This window comes from Oculina patagonica, chromosome 5, assembly GCF_052425735.1.
Source record: "Oculina patagonica isolate OP01 chromosome 5, crgOcupat, whole genome shotgun sequence".
NCBI classification, from domain to species: Eukaryota; Metazoa; Cnidaria; class Anthozoa; order Scleractinia; family Oculinidae; genus Oculina; species Oculina patagonica.
This window is the reverse complement of record NC_135762.1, coordinates 26,865,234-26,885,529: the sequence shown is the minus strand read 5'-3', so window position 1 is coordinate 26,885,529 and position 20,296 is coordinate 26,865,234. Positions and strand designations below refer to the sequence as shown.

The 20,296-nt window shown below is 38.4% G+C and overlaps 2 protein-coding genes across 3 annotated transcripts; one reads left to right on the top strand and one right to left on the bottom strand.

Annotated features, from left to right (window-relative positions):
- The first annotated feature begins 715 nt into the window (after positions 1-715).
- LOC144653617 (uncharacterized) lies at positions 716-18,407 on the top strand. 2 transcript variants are annotated; one of them, XM_078513656.1, is made up of 19 exons: positions 716-2,898; positions 4,318-4,388; positions 4,787-4,904; positions 5,352-5,426; positions 5,902-5,993; positions 6,385-6,458; positions 6,956-7,038; positions 7,245-7,328; positions 7,933-7,997; positions 8,082-8,159; positions 8,991-9,048; positions 9,216-9,351; positions 13,048-13,181; positions 13,287-13,341; positions 13,749-13,837; positions 14,625-14,723; positions 15,077-15,124; positions 16,515-16,604; positions 17,289-18,407. In XM_078513656.1, exons 1-19 carry the CDS (start codon positions 2,128-2,130, stop codon positions 17,400-17,402), a joined length of 2,334 nt encoding a protein of 777 aa, XP_078369782.1. In that variant the 5' UTR covers positions 716-2,127; the 3' UTR covers positions 17,403-18,407. The 2 variants fall into 2 exon arrangements, with proteins under 2 accessions (XP_078369782.1, XP_078369783.1); XM_078513657.1 differs by having other exon boundaries at positions 717-2,898; positions 14,631-14,723.
- LOC144655615 (uncharacterized) lies at positions 9,993-11,468 on the bottom strand. Its single transcript, XM_078515902.1, has 2 exons — positions 11,145-11,468; positions 9,993-10,518 (listed from the first exon to the last, which is right to left on the bottom strand). The coding sequence occupies exons 1-2, from the start codon at positions 11,403-11,405 to the stop codon at positions 10,441-10,443; spliced, it is 339 nt and encodes a 112-aa protein (XP_078372028.1). The 5' UTR covers positions 11,406-11,468; the 3' UTR covers positions 9,993-10,440.
- Positions 18,408-20,296: the final 1,889 nt, after the last annotated feature.

Here is a 20,296-nt window from a genome sequence, read left to right as displayed (position 1 = left end):
CTCTCTCCGGAGGAGGAGTACTCCAACCCCGAGGATTTGTTTTCCAATCTTCTTTTTACGCCCGCTTTAAGAGGGCGTACATTTACGGTTTGTTATTGCTTAGCAAGTGAATATTGTTTCAAGTTAATCAACAGTTTAGTGTTTAAATTAAGCCAACAGTTTACTGTTTGGGGATGAAAAAGAGTTTAACATAACATGGTGCAAAATACAAAATAAATAAATAATTAAATAAAATAGTGATATGTCTACGCTAAATTTCGCCATGTATATACGTACGTGTATCATTTCCGTCCATTACTTTTAATTACACTTGATGAAGCACCCCAAGAGAGTAAAAGTTCTTTTGTAGATCATAACCTCGTCTGCTTGTGGTCAATCCACACAGTTTTAATTTTTTGCGCCCACTCAGCAGTCTCGAAAAGATTTTTCATTTATTCCACGGATATTCAGTTCAGTACCATAAGGCCGACTATATGTGATAATGACTACTCATGCGTCGTCGGCAGTTGCCTCGGTTCACTTTGTGAGGTCGCAACAGTCAAAGAGCCTTCTCGACTTTGCTTTACAAGATGGCAGCTGGTTCAACTCCCAAAACCAAGGATTACTATTGAGAAACTTGAAAAAACTTGCCAATTTTTTTTAAGATGCTTTGTCCGTAACGTAGTTCCTTTCAGTATATTAACGACTTATGCCATCTTCAGTTTATTGAGAATAATGCATATAACCTCAAATATAGGTAAATTATAAAGACAAAAATAGAAATGTGATCACATGCCAAGGTGGTAATGAAAATGACAACAAAAGATGACAGAATGATGAAGATAAGATCTACTAATGGTATTCTGCATCACTTTCTTTGAGCTACCGAGTTAAAGGTTTCTAGAAGTCAGATTCGGCAAAAATAGTAACCCCTTCGGCGTATTAGGCAAACTTGCCAACCCAATTTTGCAGTTCACCGCTCAAATTGAAGTTTAACAACCCTGAACAAAAAGAAGGAACCCTGCGTAGCTAATCAAGGGGTGCATTAAATTGTTCTTCACAAGAATAGAGTCACTTGTCAATGCCTTTTGGAACAATGCAGCTGAGAGCAGATGCCTCAACAAGTCAAATATCAAAAATTATCACACCCTCAGGGAAACAGAATAACAAAGCTCGCAGTCAGAGATCGCGTGTTACGTAAGTGATTCTTTCTTCACGCTTTAAGAGCTTCGTCAGTTTTGAATAAATGAATAATACAAAACAACAAACATAACACACAATAACTTTATTTATCAAAGGATTAAAGTCGATTTAAGACATAAGCTTCGAAGACAGCTTATGTCCGTGAAAAAATTGCTGATAAAAGCGAGAAAAAAATGAAAGGAAACTACTCGACATTTAATCAAACTTTTTCATTTATTAATGACGAAATGCAACATCCCACACCCTTCTCAAAGTATCATCGATAATCGACCCTAGATCGAAGGCATCTATTAAGTGCGGTAATTTAAATTCCATTAATATACCCCATTGAACTGAAAACGCCAATCTTTTGGTTATATTTAGAAACAATCTCCATAGAGAGGCTGACATCTGTGGTAGAAAGTTGGTTGCTTGTTTATTTAAGAAGCTCCAATCTTTTGTTTAAATAGTTATGGTCAGTGCATTTTGATGCAAACGAGACATGCAGTGCTGATTTTGTTTACACGTTTGGTCTCTTGAATTTACATTAGGCTTCATTCCGCCGCAAGGAAAAATTTCCTTATCAAGATTTAGCTAGTTTTGCAGCTTTCGTTGACAATGCGGTGCACAGTAGAAATAACAGTTGAATGATAGCTCGGAAGCCAGTTTAAAATCTCGTGCATTGTGTCAAGAACATACCTCGTTGCTGCTGATTTCAAGAAGGTTGTATATATTGCTACGCAACACAACGTTTAAGAGTTAAAAGTCATTAATGGTTGGCAATTTTACTAAGTAACAGTTGCAATCTTGGAAAAGTACAAGGGCAAAGAACAAAAATTTAACCTAGCGAAGTTTGCTTGATAAGCAAGAATCGAATGGAGCTATATGTTATGGTATTCTAAAGAAGAAGACTACAGACCATTCACCAACAACGCAACGCTCCACTTTTAGTCCAGCTATCGACGTATGGCGAACATGTTGGATAGTAAAGCTGCAGATAACAGGCTGATTAAGGAATGCTGGAATGAAACACATTCAAGAACATCTTATACTCGCAGCCAGTCTGAAAAACCTCATTATAACTTGCACGAGCCTATACTTCAAGAAATCAAAGTTTCACATGCAACACAACTTCCTAGGAGCTTAAATGGGGGAACTCAGAGAGACGGTGAAAAGGCAACTTTGACCAAAATTCCTCGCAATTTTTCGGATCCTAATGCACTAGTTGATCTTCCAGATCTTCCAGTACTTGGCAACGAAGATCAAAGCAATTTAAAGCTCAGAAAAACAATATCTTCGGAATCTGTAGGACTAGAAAAGCTTGTTGCTATAAACATTGTAGGCCGACACAACACGCCACCTAAACCCAAACAAGAGCAACGATGGTTTCCCAATCAATTCGCAAGGAAGGGAAAAGTCATCTCAAGACGCTCCTCTCTACCAGCAAGCTACTTAGAAAATTTTCTCTCAGTGAACAACATAAGAAAACGAGCTATAAGTAACCCTGCAATCGACTCAGAAGATGGGGTAGCATTCACAAACGTAGATGGTAAACCCACTTTGCAAAATTCCACACGCAGAGCCAAAAACGCCGGTCGAAGGAAAGTCAGGCCGAATTCAAACGAAGAACATGTTGTTCCAGACAAGGAAGTAATTGAACCCGTTGTGCCTGCGACTGAGATAAACGATTCGGTTGAAAATGAAGATATTGAGGACGACGGTCGTCCAAAACGAACGGTAAGTTCCGTGACCGAAGTTTATTTTACAGTTACGGTCCACTGTGCACGTTTATATCGCGTGAGCCATTTTGGACTGAAATGTTCACCTCGACCTGAATGCCATGTATTGATGCAAGCCGAATCATTTTTTGGGTAAATATGCCAACGTTTTTTGCTGTGGTTTCGTTTTGAAGCTAATATCTTAGTGAATTGTTTTGCAAACGGCTTGTAAAAACCTTTGTCTGTACTAAAGACTGTTTGCGATGCAGACAATACACACGACCGCAAATTTACAGGGCACTGTCTTAAACAAAAATAAAAGAAAGAAGCTCCTTTTGAGATCTAGCTGGAAACAAGATTCCGGAATTACACAATGATACACAATGATATCTATTCAGTTTATTTTTATTCTTGGTCCTAAGTCATTGGAAACATAGTTCAGTGTAATGGTTTTAAAATCAAATAATTAAGACGCCGGTGAATTCTTTATTAGATTTAAGTTTGCAAAGGTAATCCTCCATTAAGCCAATTACGACTTCACTTGCTAATAATTAGAAAACTTTGGCAAGCACGGTGAAAGACTGACAAGTATTTTTGGTTCGTGTCTGACTAGCTAAAATTGAAAAGCAACATCTTTTCTGTGAGTGAAGAAAACATAGGTCGCATACGACGTATAAGAAATCCTTTTTGGCTACATAGATACAGAGGCTAGACCTGCGCGAAGAATTCTGCCCAGGTATTTGCAGTGTAAAATGTACTAGTGGAAACCTACGAGTGTTTAAAATTTTATTCAAATCGGGAGCAATGGATAATTTAATTCCAGATTTTTGATTGGCTCAGCGGCTATTGTATATTTGCCATTATTAGAAACTAGCAATGGTATATTGTAATTCCTTCGTTTTGATTGGTTAACAGGCAATGGTATATGAGCTCATATACAAATTTGGTAGCCGATACGCGTCAACAAAAAACAGCTGGGGAGCTCAATATTGCAATTCTTTGGGCGTTTTTAATAAAACAATTATTCCACTCGCGCTTGTTGGACATGAGATCGTTATAGCCACCTCGGCGCTACGTGCCTCGTTGACTATCTACCATCTCATATCCAACGCGCGCTCGTGAAATAATTGTTAATATTATCCCATATAACCATGAACAAGATTAACAAGATTTACCGGTATTTCGTAGTTTTTTTAACGAAGCAATTATTTCACTCGCGCTTGTTGCATATGAGATGATTATAGCTAACTTGACTCTAAGCTAGGCGCCTCTTTAACTATCTACTATCTCATATTTAGCGCGTGCTCGAGGTATAATTGTTAAAATAATATTGTTGCTCGCTAAAGCCTTAACAATACTGCTAACTAGATTTTTTGTAATAACCTCCAAGCCGGGATTCTTGTCAAGTTTTCCTCATAATTGTCCCTCTTTTTTTCAGCCAATTGAAAGATTTCGAAAAATTGTTCAACTGCTGTGTTTCCTGTTGAAAATGAAGACGTCTATGGACAGGTATGGGAATGCATGTATTAAAACCACAATTTGCAAACTTTCTACAATGTATCTTTACGTTCCAGAAAGCCAGTAGTGGCTATAAGGGACTATAATAGTTAAACGTAGTAAGTAGGGAACCTCCGTTCCAAAATATGGAAACAAAAACTTTACTGGACTCTAACTAAATAATTTAAATAAATTAAATGTATAAATTACTATATTTAGAGAGGTAGCCACATCAGCTGTTATTAGTTTTCATACGGGACCTCTATCCAGGTCGAATTGGGATTTGGAAATGTTGGTTTTTCGATTGCTAATTTGCGTACTCGTGCGTACGGTACAATGCAAGTCTCGCTGTTTTCGTATGAAAGCGCACCACCTCCTGTTAGTAACATGAAATTTTATCCCATTTTTAGAAAATACCGTTCGCAGAACGCATCAAATGTGTTTGCTGAACTTGACGAGGAGGCTGTTACCGGAGTGGACGTCGACGGAATGGTGTTCGATCCTAACAACTTTAAAGCAGTGCGCGAGGTAGGCCTTGAATCAGCAACGTTTTCTCCAAGTGCCAGAAAGTACCTTTTGTGTTGAAAGATACTAAAATACACTGGAAATATATTAGTTTTTCTCTTTTATCTGTATTAGTTCAACCCAAACTTAGAATAAAAGTTCATATAATTTATTTACAATGATATATAAGTCCTCAACAAGAGTTTCCTAGAAAAAAAAAAAAACACTTGTCTTTATAGAACTGCAATATCGCGCCCGTTATATCCGTTGTGAGCTGTGAATGCCGGCGGATACTGATCGAAGTTTAGCCTTTTCTGTATTCCAAACTCGCAATAAAGAAAACTGTCTTAAAACAGAACGTCTTGTACGCTATATTTTGCCCCACAGAGCGTTTCACAAGCTATATCAAGCCGTTTTGCAAGATCAGGTTGTTTTTGTTAATGGAGATCTTTTTACCCTTCCCCTAAACAGGTGCAGCTAAGCCAAGAAGCTATTCATATCCTGTCCTTGAGTCCTGGATCAAGAACGGAAGAGCAACTTCAAACTGTAAGTACATTGATAAGTGAATTGCTTAATACCTGTCATTCGAATACAGTTTGATCGTGTGCAGGTCGGTGTGGTGTGCTCAACATAGACGTTTTTGACTTCATTGTCTTGACTCTAAATAAAACCGTTTCCTTTGGTTTGTGTGTTCTAACAGTTTTGTAAGCCGCAAGATGTAAAAATCTTTAAAGTTAATCTCGTACATGATGCAGTGAGCAGCTTTTTTGATCTCCTCAATCGGTCGGTGGATGGTAGCTGGAGAAGCGAGCTTGAGGCTAAGGACAAGATTGCTGCAATTAAAAACTAAGCTATTAGTTACTAGCTATTACTAATATTGTTCTGGGAGGATTCATATTGAACAATAAGAATTAAACTATAAAAACTGCGAAAAGTCTTCATGTGCAGTAAATGTGAATTGGTAAAAGTTTGTAATGTATTCTATTCGAGGTTTGGTCTGACACTTTTCATTTGTTCCCAGGCTTTAGTCGCGCTAAAGACCAGCGTTGCTGCTTTTGGCGAGTATCCGCTGAAGATGCAAAGGCGGCTCGTCTCTGTCGGCTGGTATGAAAGGTGAGGAGGAATCTGCAGTTTATCGATGTTGTAATGTTTCGGTTGTACATTTGTCTGATCGTGAGAGAACTGGAAACCAGCGCAAAACGGAAAGCGCAAAGGGGTGGGGGCTGGGAGCAGTAAGCAAAAAGAATTTTCCTTTCGCTCGCTTTCCATCCACCCCCTCGTGCGTCGTGGTTGCTTTCCTCGCTTTTTCTTTCGCGTTTTTTTGCGATGAATAAAAGAGAGGCTGTGAGCAGTTTACGCCTAAAGTTCATAATGCATCCAGCTTCATGAGTTCGTAAACACCAAAAACCTCCAATAGTGCAGACGTGCTATTCTGTTTTATGATTTGTTTCGTTACTGCAGCATTTGCTTCCTCTTATTGCAAAATTTTGCTGTTTCCTTTCAGGTTTGAAGCTAAGAGAGTTATTATACGGCAGGGCCACAAAGCGGAAAACTTCTATTTCATTTTATCCGGGACAGGTAATAATTTTTTCGTTTTACTGCTTGGAACCCTAATATTATTTTGCTGTAGAGCGTGGAGCCCTAAAAATGGTAACAGAGCCCGGGGTCCTGAAGCCCGGAGCTGTGGAGCGCTAAACCCTTCAGGACCTGTCAACTGAAAAAACATTGAAGGGGTATAGGGCGGAAAGTAAGGCGAGCGCGGTCGGAGGAGAGGGGTAGGGCTTCGGAAGATCTCACGGAAGACCGCTTCGACCGGACCGTGCTCCACTCGCCGATTCTGCCGATTTTCTGCTTTTCCTATAACTTTTGGAAGGACTGCCCGTAGTCCAAAATAGTTACTGTGATGAAACGTTTTTTTTTCTTCATCTGAAACAACATGAACACTGCTTAAAAAATCAAATCAATTGTTGCTACGTCATTAGAAGAGTTTTAATTGTTGCACAGCTCAAGGCTGTTGATCTGCAGTCAGACGTTCCTTTATCTTTAGCTCATTTAAGTGGTTTGTTGTTTTGCAGCACTAGTGACGCTACTGGTGAACGATGCTGGCGAACAAAGAAATACAACTGTTGCAGTTCTGGGCAAAGGAAGCAGTTTTGGGGTATGTACCAACGGTCAAGAGAAACGAAGATTGTTTTTTTTTTTATAGATCATCATAGTTTAAAAAACGTCAAATTGCTAGCAAATTTGAATGATTAAAGTGGCCTAAAAGTTTGTCCTTGACTGATGGTGATTTCCACGACAAGTTTTTTTTATCACATCAACTCAGTGTGTTTTATTGATAAATGTTAAATTTACTTCTCACAGGAGTTAGCCTTGCTTCACCATAAAACTCGAAGTGCAACAGTTCTGTGTAAAGATGAGGTCTCTCTTTTAGCTGTTTGCAGGGAGGTTGGTTTATTTTTTTTACATAAAATTACGTTTAATGTACCAGACTCATACTTAGTGGTAACTTGTGTAATTTTTGGTTGAAGAGAGACTGGGGGGGGGGGGGGGGGGCAATGGGAGTTTTTTGCCTAGCCTTTTTGTCAAATTCTTGTACCAGAAATGTTTATTGCGTTCCAAAACACATTGAAAACAAGCACTGATAAAGTTGTCGGGAGAGAGTTTTGTCATTAAGTTATGTTATATCACTTAGCAAAATCTCTGGTCAAAACCTCTTCTCTTCCTTCCTTTTAATCCTAACTCTTCTATGGGAGAATAGGGCCATGGTAAAAACCTCGGGCTCGATTATTTCTGTGGGTCTGTGCTTTGATTGCTTTTTCCTCCAATTTAAAGGGGCAAATTGGACTTCAAGCCTTCATGGATTCCTACAGCATTTGAATTATGAAACTGCATCTTCAGGCGCATGTAAAGTTTAAAAACAACTTAAAGTTGGAAGAAGAATTCCAAGGGTATACTTTCATGCAAGCATTTGAAATTCCCACCACCATAGCCCCAATTATGTGGCATGCATCGTTCATAATGTAACATTTTTCTGTCTCGTTTATTGCAGGATTTCCGTGATATTTTTATGAGTTACGAGGACGGTAGAGAGCCAGAACATATCCGATTTCTAAGGTGAGTACATTTAAATTTACATGATTAAATTCAGATTCAAGTTTAGTAAAATGACAGCATGCACTTGCTAACTTCTCTTCGCAGAAGTGTACCCTACTTGAAGGATCTTCCGCTCGATGACTTAACAACCAAACACGACGTCTGTATATTTCATTACTTCAGGTAACGTCAAACCACTTTGTTAAACATCACATTTCCATTTGTCATCGAACTAATATCAGTTGTCCTGACTAGTGGTACGAAGAATGATTTTAAAAGCAGCTTGGTTCTTATCCTTTGGTTTAGTCGGTGGTTTCAACTTGTTACTTGGAGGGAATCATTTGTAACAAGGTTTTCAGTGCCAGAGGCGGCGGAGCGTTTTGGAACGTTGGGGGGGGGGGGGGGGGGAGGAGAGGGGGAAAAATACTGTCCCAAAAATACTCGGCAGCTGGTTTTGGAGCAACTTTTTCCCGTTCTAGCAACTTTTTGTTTTCTGGGCAGTTTCTAGACCGAAGATTCACCGATTGTTGTTAGAAGGCCATACGAACGTTTCCGATCATTTTTAGAACTTTTCTGAAGAAGGAAAACAAACAGAGAAGTTTCCAAGATGTTTGAACTCACACACGAGACGGAATATCTTGGCAATCCAATTTAACGCTGCGCTCGCGATATTGTCGGCACCAAACCTTGGGTGGGGGGGGGGGGGTGGAGGGTTACAGCCCCCCTATATCCCCCTGCTCCGCCGCCTTTGAGTGGTTAGAGAAAAAGAAATTTTGATCGTTAGTCGGAAAGTCAGCCCGTTCAAGCGATTAGTATATCTCTGTCGAGGGCTGTTTAAAAAAACATAAGAACAATAAATGGAAGCGCAATAAGCTGTCAAGGTAAAGAAGAAAAGAACTCTAATAAGGTTTACTTTACTTACAACGAAAGGGAACATGTCTTCACTTACTCGACTAGAGATCTGTTACATAAGAGTGTTTTGGGGAGTAACCTTATTTTCTTAATTCCCTTTAGGCGAGGCGTTGTCATAGTGAAAGAAAGCAAGACGAAATGGATCTACGTGGTAAAAACAGTAAGTATCAGCAGATAAAATATGTAAAGATTTGAAGCGTTTTGGGAAGCAAGGTAAATTTCAACAATTAATACGATTTGAAAGACTCGAAAAGGAAGAAATAGGTCTTACAAGATCTTTCATTTTGAAGATAGGTGGAGCTGATCAAGATATTATTTCATTTCCAGGGTTCATGTCGAGTCTTGACTCACTTATCAAAGAAGACAGCAAAACTTAACCGGTCAGCAAGTCCAGAAAAACCGAACGCAGTCCTTCCCGTGATTCCCATCGACGAGGCTGATAGGAGGAAAGCACTGTACACAGGTATCGCTGGCGCAGTTAACGTTATATTACCTTATAAGGAAAGGTTCACGATATTTATGGTCCAGCAGAGTTCTATAGCAGTTTAATTTGGGTTGATTTTGGCTATATTATTGAATTTGACTTGCAGGGCTTTACGTTGTCGAGGTCTCTAATTGGTTTTGAAAAAAAGCGTACAAAGTACTTTCACAGGTCGTTTGGGTGAATGAGATACAAAATCCAACCAGTCGTGATCGATGCTGTGTCACGCAAATTTCCCGCGATACTTGGCGCCGGTAACATTTTTGCTCCATGCTCCGACTAGTTTATTCCGCTGTAGCGATATCGATTGTTTAGCTGAGAACAAATAAAATAACGACTGATATTTGTTCAAAACAAAGAGAAATCAAACAACTGAAAACAGAAAAAGAGAAATGAATTAAATTGAGCTTTAAATAGAATCGAAAGTGTCGAAAAAAGCCGTCATTAACAGGTATGATATTGTCTTAATTTTGTATACAGGGGGTGGCTGTTACAATTTTTTCAGCACGGAAGCGCTGGTACTTTCCCCAGCCTCCGCCAGCATAATATATTTAACTTCAACCCACGTTGATTTACAATGTTTTCTTTCCAAACAAGAAAAAAGACAACTAAAAAGTAAAAAAAAAACTCTCATTAAAACCCCTGACGTCTGAGTCTCATATCAGTCGGGAATGCCTGTTTTGTCGTCGCCGGCAATCGCAAACGGTGATTAGTGTTTACATTGAAATATTTTTACCGCCATAATGCCGTTTTATAGCACCCCAGACATGCCTGTCAAGTTGAACTAAAGTCAATTCCGCAGGCATGCAGGTGGGTAAGACTGGGATAATCTGTGATTAAGCCTGGCTCTCAAACAGGAGCAACTACACTACTTACACGCTATGCCATGCCATTTTAATATTTTATGAGACAACATGCAACCTAAAACTCTAACACAAAAGCGTGTCCATAATATTTGCCATATTTAAATGTCATTCAGTGCACAAATGAGTGCGGCCATGAGAAGCTTGAAAACGCTATCCGTAAATGGACAGGACTTGAGCAACGTCTGAGATAACATCGATGGTTCGGTCAGGGAGTGATGGCGTTCGATGCAGGGGCGGCCACAGGGGCGGCTACAGCGTCGGGATTTGGTCCACGTGCCTGACCCTAATAAGGAGGAGGATTTGCGAGATCAATACAGTGAGCTACAGCGGTTCTCAAGTCTCTAGACTGTCCACAGCCTCTCTATTTTTCAACGCAAAAAAGCGCGCTCATTGATCGAAAAGTACGAAAAAAGAGAAGGCTGTGAATTAAGTCAGTCTATCAAGTCTCAAGTAATTCGATGTTACTTTGGTTTTATGCTACTACGCTCTTTGATTGGTTAAAAAAAGTCAAGCCACCAGCTCAACCAGTTTGTCTTGTTTGTATATTTTCCTTGCTTGGTGCTATCTATCCGAGCTAGAATTTCGGTGTATTAAGTTCGTTTCCCTATGTTCATCGGCTTATTTTCTTGTTTGTGTTTCTTTTGATTGTGCAATATAATATCTTTCGCTTTGGTTTTACGAAACTTAAATAAAAAGTTTCCTTAGTTCGATTCAAGATTTAACCGACGCGAATTACTCCGCTCGTTCTTTGTGAATCAATATAGTGCAGTTTTAAGTGAATGACAAAAATGATATTCGTCGTTGATCCCGGCTTTCGCTCTACAAGAAAGCAACGACCCCTTTTTGGTGGGACAAATTTACATCGAGCTATCAATATGAAATTGCACATTTTTTAATCAGTATTCCTACCGTTCGACAGAAGCGCTCGTCGTTTTGTTGAGGTCGGCGCCGATTATGAGTAAAGACACTGTGGTTCAGTGAAACTCCTTCTTCTCTCCCACTGTCTCGGAACTGGTGTGGGCGATTAGGAGGTTGGACTCTGGGCTGGGCGTTCATTAAATTTCTGCACATCTTGACAATGTAGAAAATTGCAACAACCATTAGGACAAAAGTGGCCACGGAGAAAGCTAAAAGAAGAGTCAGCATTTTAGGCTTGTCATTCGGCTCCATTGAAAAATGACCACAACATGATATACGTGTCGAGCTAACTGTTCGCTGACTTTAAAAATCTGCTATTTTGATATAAAACAACCGCCAAACATGCACCAATCGGAGACAGAGCATTATAGATTCTCATTGGACGATAGCTTTTGCCACCTGCATGCACAGGATCGCATGGGAATGAAATATACCGGTGAAATGAACTGTGACAACGTTTTCTTTTAAGGTTTTAACATAGCCAGTAAATCCGCATGATCTAAATTAATAGCGCGAGAATTCGTCCATACCTCGATGGACGCAAGCCCTTGCTCCATAAAATGATATCGCCACTAAGCAGAAATTGTTTTCCTTCTCTCAAAGCAAAAAGCATCCTTGTTAATTTATTTGGTTTGAACCATGTTCGTCGCAACAGGTCGCAACAGGTCAGTTTTATTCAGTATAAAATTTTGAACGCCTCCGTCAACACCACTGAAGGACGTTAAAATTACGATATTCTCAAGCGCTTTTAGTGCTTTTAACTATTAAATTTTGAAATAATTTCAATTACAAAGAACCATATTTCAGTAACATTTTCTTTACATTATGCATTATCTACGAATTCGTCTCTGTTGCACGGCTTTTGGGACTATAATCTGGCGAGTTTACAATAAGACAATAAGAACTTTTGTTTTTAGACATAGACAGTGTACAGTGCAAAATTAACGGGTATCGCCATATTTTAGTGTTCTTTCGCAATAAAACCATGGTGAAGTTATAAATATTTTATTTTGTTGTTCATGCAGGTTCTAGCAAGTAACGTTTTTGTTTTGGAGAGTTCATACAATTTTGCCTTGTTGTCGCAAATATAAAAAGTCTTTGTAGTTCTAGGTGTGATTTTGTTGGTATATGCGGAGAAAAGCGAGCAGAGAGTGTTCACGCGTGTCACATATCAACCTAGTAAATAGCCTAGCTCACAACGAGTCTCTCGTAGCTCAGTTAGTTAGAGCGCCCAACCGGTATCTGGGAGGTCATGGGTTCGATTCCCGTCGGGGACTCAGATTTTTTTCTTTGTCCCACGCTCGTGTCATGTTGAATAATTTCTTCACTATTTATCACCGAGTTAAAATTTACCATCTATATTATTTACTACAGTGTTCATATTAGAATCTGATATTAAATAATCTACACAAAATTTGATTTCGGAGACTGTTTAACAGTCTTTTATACCCAGAAAACTCAGGGATTTGATAAAGATACAAAATGCTTGAAAGTGCGCAGGCGGATTTTCAGTTTTTCGGTTTCGTTTTGCATCAAATTCGAATAGTAAACAATTTGCTAGCCTGCGTCGCAGACGAACTAAAACCACGTCCGGCTACAACGGAGGCTAGCAATTTGTCTTTTATTATGATATTAGCCTTTTTAGTAAACCACGGGTGTTTATTTAGAATTTCACATTGTGGCACCTGTTCCCGTGATCAATGTTATGTTATTTTCCGCAAGCACGAGAAACGCCTCGCACAAACAAATAAATTCTAATGTAACCCCATCATTTATTCCAGAGATTAGCTTCTAGTTAGCTTCCTTTCTGTTTTTTATTTAAACTGTAAACAGGAAGCCAGTCCAATTAATTTCAACAAGTTTATTTTATATTTTTCATGTCTTTTAATTTTAGCTGCTGGTGATCGTGTCAGACCAATTTTGTGGTCGCCAGACATAAAACGACCCAAGACCGAACCTTCATTGTCTTCAAAGAAAAACTACGACTTGTCATTACCCGCTTTAGTTGGTGAACCAGAGAAATTCAAGGTGAGGTTTTATCACGGACCTAGCCTGAATTTCAACCGTATACCAGACGACTAATTCCGGAATCATTTAGTTTTTCACATTCAATAATATATGTTCAATCCACAGAAAGCAGCAAAGAACGTGACCTGGGTGGGACGATTGAGTGCCATTTCTCGAGAAGGTATGTTAGTGATATTCTTATTTATAATGTGAGCTGCGTTTAGTCGGCTTAGCGTAATTTTGTTTGTCTTGGGTGAAAGGCTGCGTCTTTATAAGAAAGGCAGTCTAGACTAGGGGACAGCAAGGGGTGCTGCGTCTTGTCCAGTACGCTGAACACAATGAATGAACCTAGGTAGGGCTCTAACCCGGACTGCTCGATCTGGCCTGAGTGGGCCTGAAGTGTTTACATTAGGAGGCACGCCTCCAGTAAAGAAATTGAGGTAGTAATTTGTGGATAACAAGTGTTTAGAGAAACACGGATGGTGCTTTTTTTTCCAAATCAGACAGTTAATCAAGCCGCTTTAGTGTTTTGTTGATCTTGAAGTATATTTTTATAACGCAGCGTGTCGTTTCTCTTCATCATTGCAGTCAGAGACAAAGAACTTCATCGAGAGAAGATTGAACAATTACACAAACGAATCAGTAATGTGGATAAAGTGCGAAATAAAACGCCTTCGGTAAGTCTTTAGAGCTAACGGAAATAGATCTTGGCTGTTAAGGAAAAAATATATTAACTGCCTGATATGACAAATTTAACTTTAATGATAAATAAATAAGTATTTTACCAGAATTACTTGCGGGTCAAAGTTTCTGTCTGCTCGTTAGCATAGGGGGAGATACATGTACTTCATACAAATACATAGACACGACCCCACAAGCATTGTGCTTAAAACCCTTATCGTGTTTAAATAAAGGATATGATGATGATGATGATGATGATGATGATGATGATGAGTTACGAAAAGAACTAGAAGATTGGAAAAGATAGGGAACAGGGATGGCGCAGTGGCCAGAGCGCTTGCCTTGTTGTTGGTTCTCGTCCTTACTACGAGGTTTTTCCTCCTCCACAAAAACCAACACTTCCAAATTCTAATTCGATCGGGAACAGTGGATGAAGAGACACTCTGTGGAAATGCCACTGCAAATTTCCATTTATTTTATTTATTTATTAATTAATTAATTAAAAAAGTGCCCTTATTTCTTTCCGGTTCTTAATATTTTTTGATACGGCCAAAGCACACTACACACTTACAGTAACGTTATTTAGTTCCAAGGAATCGGCAAATTGTCACTAGAACGCCGCGTGTAATCAATGCTATCAAAAAGAACAGGATACAAAATTGTAAATACAGGATAACAGACTTTAATAGTAGGTGGAAACGCCTTTTTGTTTAATCCGACTTTATGCTCTCCTACCCATCGTTATGTTTGGAACATAAATTTACTCTTTAAATATGACTGTAGTTTCAGAGCGACAGGAGTGGAACCCTAACACCAGAAGGGGATATGAAGGGTGAACAAGTAGTGGTACAGATAGAATTACTGAAACCTAAGGATCAATTTGTAAGTACTAAAAAATAAATAAAAAATCACTATATACTTCTCATGACACATTTCATAAACGAAATGCTCAACGAGGACATTTGACGTCCACAGACTCTCTCTTGTGTTTAAATCAACATTATTTTGTGGACACGCGTCCGATTTCCAATTTCTGACTCAACATGTCTTCAAGTACACCTACATTTTGTGTCCTGCGAACAGATGTTCTTTTACTAATGTTCGCGTCATTGACTGGTTTTTGCTTACTTGAAGTACTATTTGGTCTTCTCTCTCCAGTTAACTTTTGTGATGCGACGTACTCGAATGGGTATAAAGTTCTCTCAACACTGTATATTTTCCTTTTTCCTTTTTAGGGACTTTCGATGCTTCTCTTCGATAACCCTGCCGTCAAATGCCACTTGGTATGTATAAAGTTTCTTTAAATGTTTAATAAAGTCTACAAGTCCTCAGCTTCTACGTTCGCAATGTGAGTGATCAACTAGATGGATCAAGTTTAGGTGATCAGGAATTAGTTGAACCAAACTGTTGAGCAAATGGCGCAAGTTGTGCGACTGTTAGATTATGGAGCTGATCATATGTAAATTTCCTTCAAGGTTGTAACTTAACGCTTTATTAGTTTTGTGATTGTTGTTTGATGATGGAAGGAAGTTTTGCGCGGACAAGAATGTCCGTCAGAGATTTTTCCTTCTAATTAGGTACAATCGAATGCTGGTTTGAGATAATGTGCAGTATTTCGTGATTTCATAAGAATCTTTAAAAGATTCGGTGTGGCTGGTTTGCCGTCATGTGCTATCCAAAATTGTACCTAATTAGAAGGAAAAATCTCTGACGGACATTCTTGTCCGCGCAAAACTTCCTTCCATCATCAAACAACAATCACAAAACTAATAAAGCGTTAAGTTACAACCTTGAAGGAAATTTACATATGATCAGCTCAAACCGAACCATAATCTAACGGTCGCACAACTTGCGCCATTTGCTCAACAGTTTGGTTCAACTAATTCCTGATCACCTAAACTTGATCCATCTAGTTGATCACTCACATTGCGAACGTAGAAGCTGAGGACTTGTAGACTTTATTAAACAAGATCATCTTTTCCTCACCATTGATCAACTAGAGAATGTTTTCTTTATGTATCTTGCATTCTTAATACTACATGTATTATAAAGAAATATTAATATTAATTGCTAAAAACTACGCTAAAATGAATGGGTAGATCTTCGCAGTGTGTAAGCAATTAAAGCAATTGCATCATCATTTTTTTAGCCTGAAAATGGATCATTCATTCATTCCTTCATTATTCCGCAGTTCATATATTTTTTTCACATATTGATTTCATCATCCATTTCAATTACGGAATATTAGAATCTACAATTGACCTGCTCCCAACGTATCAAGGCTTCACAGCTCAGTTGGTAGAGCAACGCACCGGTATCGCGGTGGTCATCAGTGGGTTTGAATCCCGTTGTAGCCTTTAATTTTTTCAGGCTAAAAAAATGCAATTGCTTACATAGCTTACACACTACGAGGAACATCAGATGATCTCATTTATTTTATAAAGAGAAATTAATGGAAGTAAAATTTATACTTTTAATTTTGGTAGAAAAAGCGTTCACAAAAATTTCGATTAAGAGATTATGCGTTCCATTTTCAAAACTGTTTTCTCTCAAAAATCAGAGCTTTGCAATGTTAGTGAAACACGCTTCAGTTTCCGTTTTCTTTGTCGTCGTTACATAATCTATTTTTTAAATAAATACATTTTAACATTTGTTATGGTTGTGTTATTTCAGGTTAGTAATGGCGCTGAGTGTGTGTTGATAAAGAAAAGTTGGTTTCTTCAGCACGCTAACGAGGCTACACTTCGAAAACTTAGAAATCAGGTAAACAGTGGGAAAAAATTATTTTACTTTCAGTTGTCATTGGTCTCGGCCAAGTCTCTAATGTGACCCATTGCTCGAAGACTATACCGAAGCATCCGACCCTGCGCGAAGAAAGCCTCTTATACCCAGGGTACATGCAAGATAAACTAAGAGAACTAAGAACAAACTGAAACCTGATCCAGTCCCCAGGGGGATTCTCATGTAAGACTGAGGGGGACCCCGGTCGGTCATTTGAAAAACACCTCTTTAAAAGGTACCAGAGTTCATTCCTTGGGGGGTTAAAGTTTATTCTCAACTCTAAGAGGTGCCAGTGTAAATTATTTTATCGAGGACTAATGAGTAGCACTGGTCGGCCAAGAGTAACGTCCGCGATAAACATAATTTCTTGTTTATTTGCGGCTTACCTCAGAGATGTACCACAAAGATCAGTTAGATAAATGTACCACAACACAGAGCAATTATAAGAAATTTAAAATAAAACACCCAAAGCGCTAACAAAACAACCCCTAATAGGCACAATGGGCATCCGAATACCACACAGAGGGTCCTCCAGTATCTGTACCTCGTTACGCCATGGGATCGGACTCGAATCTTTATTTTTTTCGAACTTGGCGGATGCAGGGTTGTTTGACACGATGGACTGAGAAGTGCATTTATACATACATTTTATATTTCTCGTTTCAGATTCCTCCATATCCAAGTCAAGCCACACTGGAACAAAAAATGCAGGATCAAGCGAACTGGGATTCGTTCAAAACACAAACAATCAATACTCTCCTAGATACTCTTCACTTATGACACACAATACCCTTCACAATAACTAGAGCTAATTAATAATTTAGATAAAATGTTTAGTCTTTTCTGAGGGTCGAACTGTTAAAATGCGGCTTCCCTGAGGGCGAACATAACGCAAGTCCAATCAACATGGGCCAAAGTTTTTTTTTTTTTTTTTTTTTTTTTTTTTACAAATAACGTATATTTAAATTGATTCGGATAATAACTGTGTTTTCTGTAGTGAAAACTATTCAGGAAAACAAGCAATCGGTCTTTTACATCTGTTACATGAGGTCAAGAACCATATAACCAATTGATTGGCTGAAAATACAGAACGAGTACTCTGTGCATGCTCACAAATCGGTACCGGCCAGAGGACTCGATCCCTGGCGCAGACCAGAAAGATCGTAAACTCTGAGGACGAGAATGCTCAAATTGTTATTGACTTAGTTATTGACGTTTTCGAGTACAAGACTAAAATTTCAAAATCTTTTGAGCCACTCGTCGTATTTGAGAACCCATGTGAACATTACGGTTGATTTATTTAGTTACGAAACGCATTGATGATAAAGGCCGGTGCTTCTGAAAATATAAACATGAATCCATATTATCCATTGAAATACAAGTAAAATAATTACGACTCGCAAGAACAAGCAGCCTTAAATTCAGATTAGTGTTAATGAAAAGTCAAGTCGCCGCGATTTCTTTATCACACCAAAAACATGGAATAGTTTTTATTTATGACATACAATTAGCATTATAAAATGTCACACGCATGCGCGGTATCACACCAAAAACATGGAATAGTTTTTATTTATGACATACAATTAGCATTATAAAATGTCACACGCATGCGCGGTATAACGTATACATTGTCATACGTGTTCAGATGTATATAAAAAGCAACTATATATTTTCAAGTTGACAGATTTTTCTGTTTATTTATTTAATGTTCAAGTTTTAGGAACTCTAAGTACCTATGCTTATATTTATGTATCCGAAAAGCAATAAAAGAAATATTTTGAACAACTCGAATCATTTTTAAACTTCAATTGTAAAGTCAAGGAGACTTATTTACTTAATAACGACGAACAACGCTGCTGGATTGCCTAAATAAGGGAAAAAGTTCTCCTGGCAGACAAGTTACTCAGTTACACCCAACCATTCTACCCGGAAACAATTTTTTACTAAGGGACGGACCATTAAACCATTATTTTTTTGAGGGGGGGGGGGGGGATGAAAAATATTGAAAAAAATCGTTTGCAGCGCCTGGAAAGACAAAATAAATTGTTTGCAAACACGAAATGTATAACAAAAAATAGTAAGAATTTTGAAAAAAAATGTTTGCAGAGGTGCATAAACTAAAAAAAAAGTTTGCAGAGGAAATTTTTCATCCCCCCCCCCCTCCAAGAAAATAATGGTCCGTCCCTAAGTGTTCATCTGAAAAACTACCCTTCGTCATTTCCGGTGAACCCACGATGATCCCTCTTAAAAAAAACAACTTGCTTAAAGTTCAGTTGACGATTATTTTTTTCACACGACTCTAAATCAGATTTCGTGCGGTGAGCTATGTAACTATAAATATTAATAATTTCCTGACGTTTTCTTTGCACGATAAAACATTATTTATTAAGGTAGAACCTCAGTTACTCGAACTTCCCCGCTAATTCAAACTAAGTCCCATTTCCCTTGGATTTGTCATCACGTTTCAGTCATTTGTGCTCGGTTAAGGTGGCTCCATAGGGTTTTATGACCGCGCGCGCTAATGATGCAAGCATTCGGAATCTGCGCACGCGAGCTGACGCGAGCTCAGACACAAATGATCAACCACAGATTTATGATAAACATTTCAAAGGATAACTTTATCCGTAATATAGATTTCCAAGGCCGTACAATGCTGTTTAATCTTCCAAAGATTATGAGTTTTTTGATTTTACATCAAACGCTCAGTAAACACTGTAATCGAGCGCTTAGTGGTTTCAATGTTGACGCATGCTCAAATAGCGATCTTGGGTAATTTCTATTCTGCTGACGTTTTTGTTACAAATGTCTGTCGAAAAATGGCAACTTTCGTCTAGATTTTCTTGAGTTTCCTTCGGTGAAATTTCGTAAAAGTTGGCAGAGAGGTTATAATTTTTTTGCTTTACGTGGCGCTAGTTTTTTAGAAAAATCTATAAGACGTGTTTTTACGCAGAGAGAAAAGACACAAATTTGCATATAACGAAAAATCTGCCTTAACAACCCTTACTTTTTTCCTGTTTACAATTTTTTCCAGGTTGTATCCATGTACTGTAAAAATTTCGGAAGATTTCACCGAAGGAAATTGTAGAAAATATCACTCAAAGCAAGCTAGACACTTAAATACGCATTTGTTTGGATAGTCTTAATTCTCGACTTAAACCCATTATTTTAACAGAGATGGTTGTAGAACACTATTTCATCATTGCTAATTGCATTTGATAAGTTCTAGCGAACTAGGACTAAAACGAATGCAAACTCACATTTCAAAGTATGACACTAGCGCGCGCCACATCATTAGTGATTACCCTATGGAGCCACCTTAACTCGAACTCGGATAACTTGAATTCCCCGTAACTCGAACTAAATTTCGTTTCCATTAATCAAAATTTACCCTGATAACTCGAACTCTGGCTGTTGCATTTCGCTCATTTTTGTCGTGTTATCGAATTTAAACACTGAAATTAACACTACACTAATTAGTGCAACGAACTGATCACCTATTTGACATTTCACAATTTTATCATAAGAATATTTGATCGTGTTAGAGTTTCTGATGAGCTAGGTTCAATTTGTAATGTACTAAAGTGCTGAAAAATAATTAAACTATCAGTTGTTTACATGTCAAATTGAATATACAATCGACCCCGATAACTTGATTCCCTGCTAACTCTAAACTG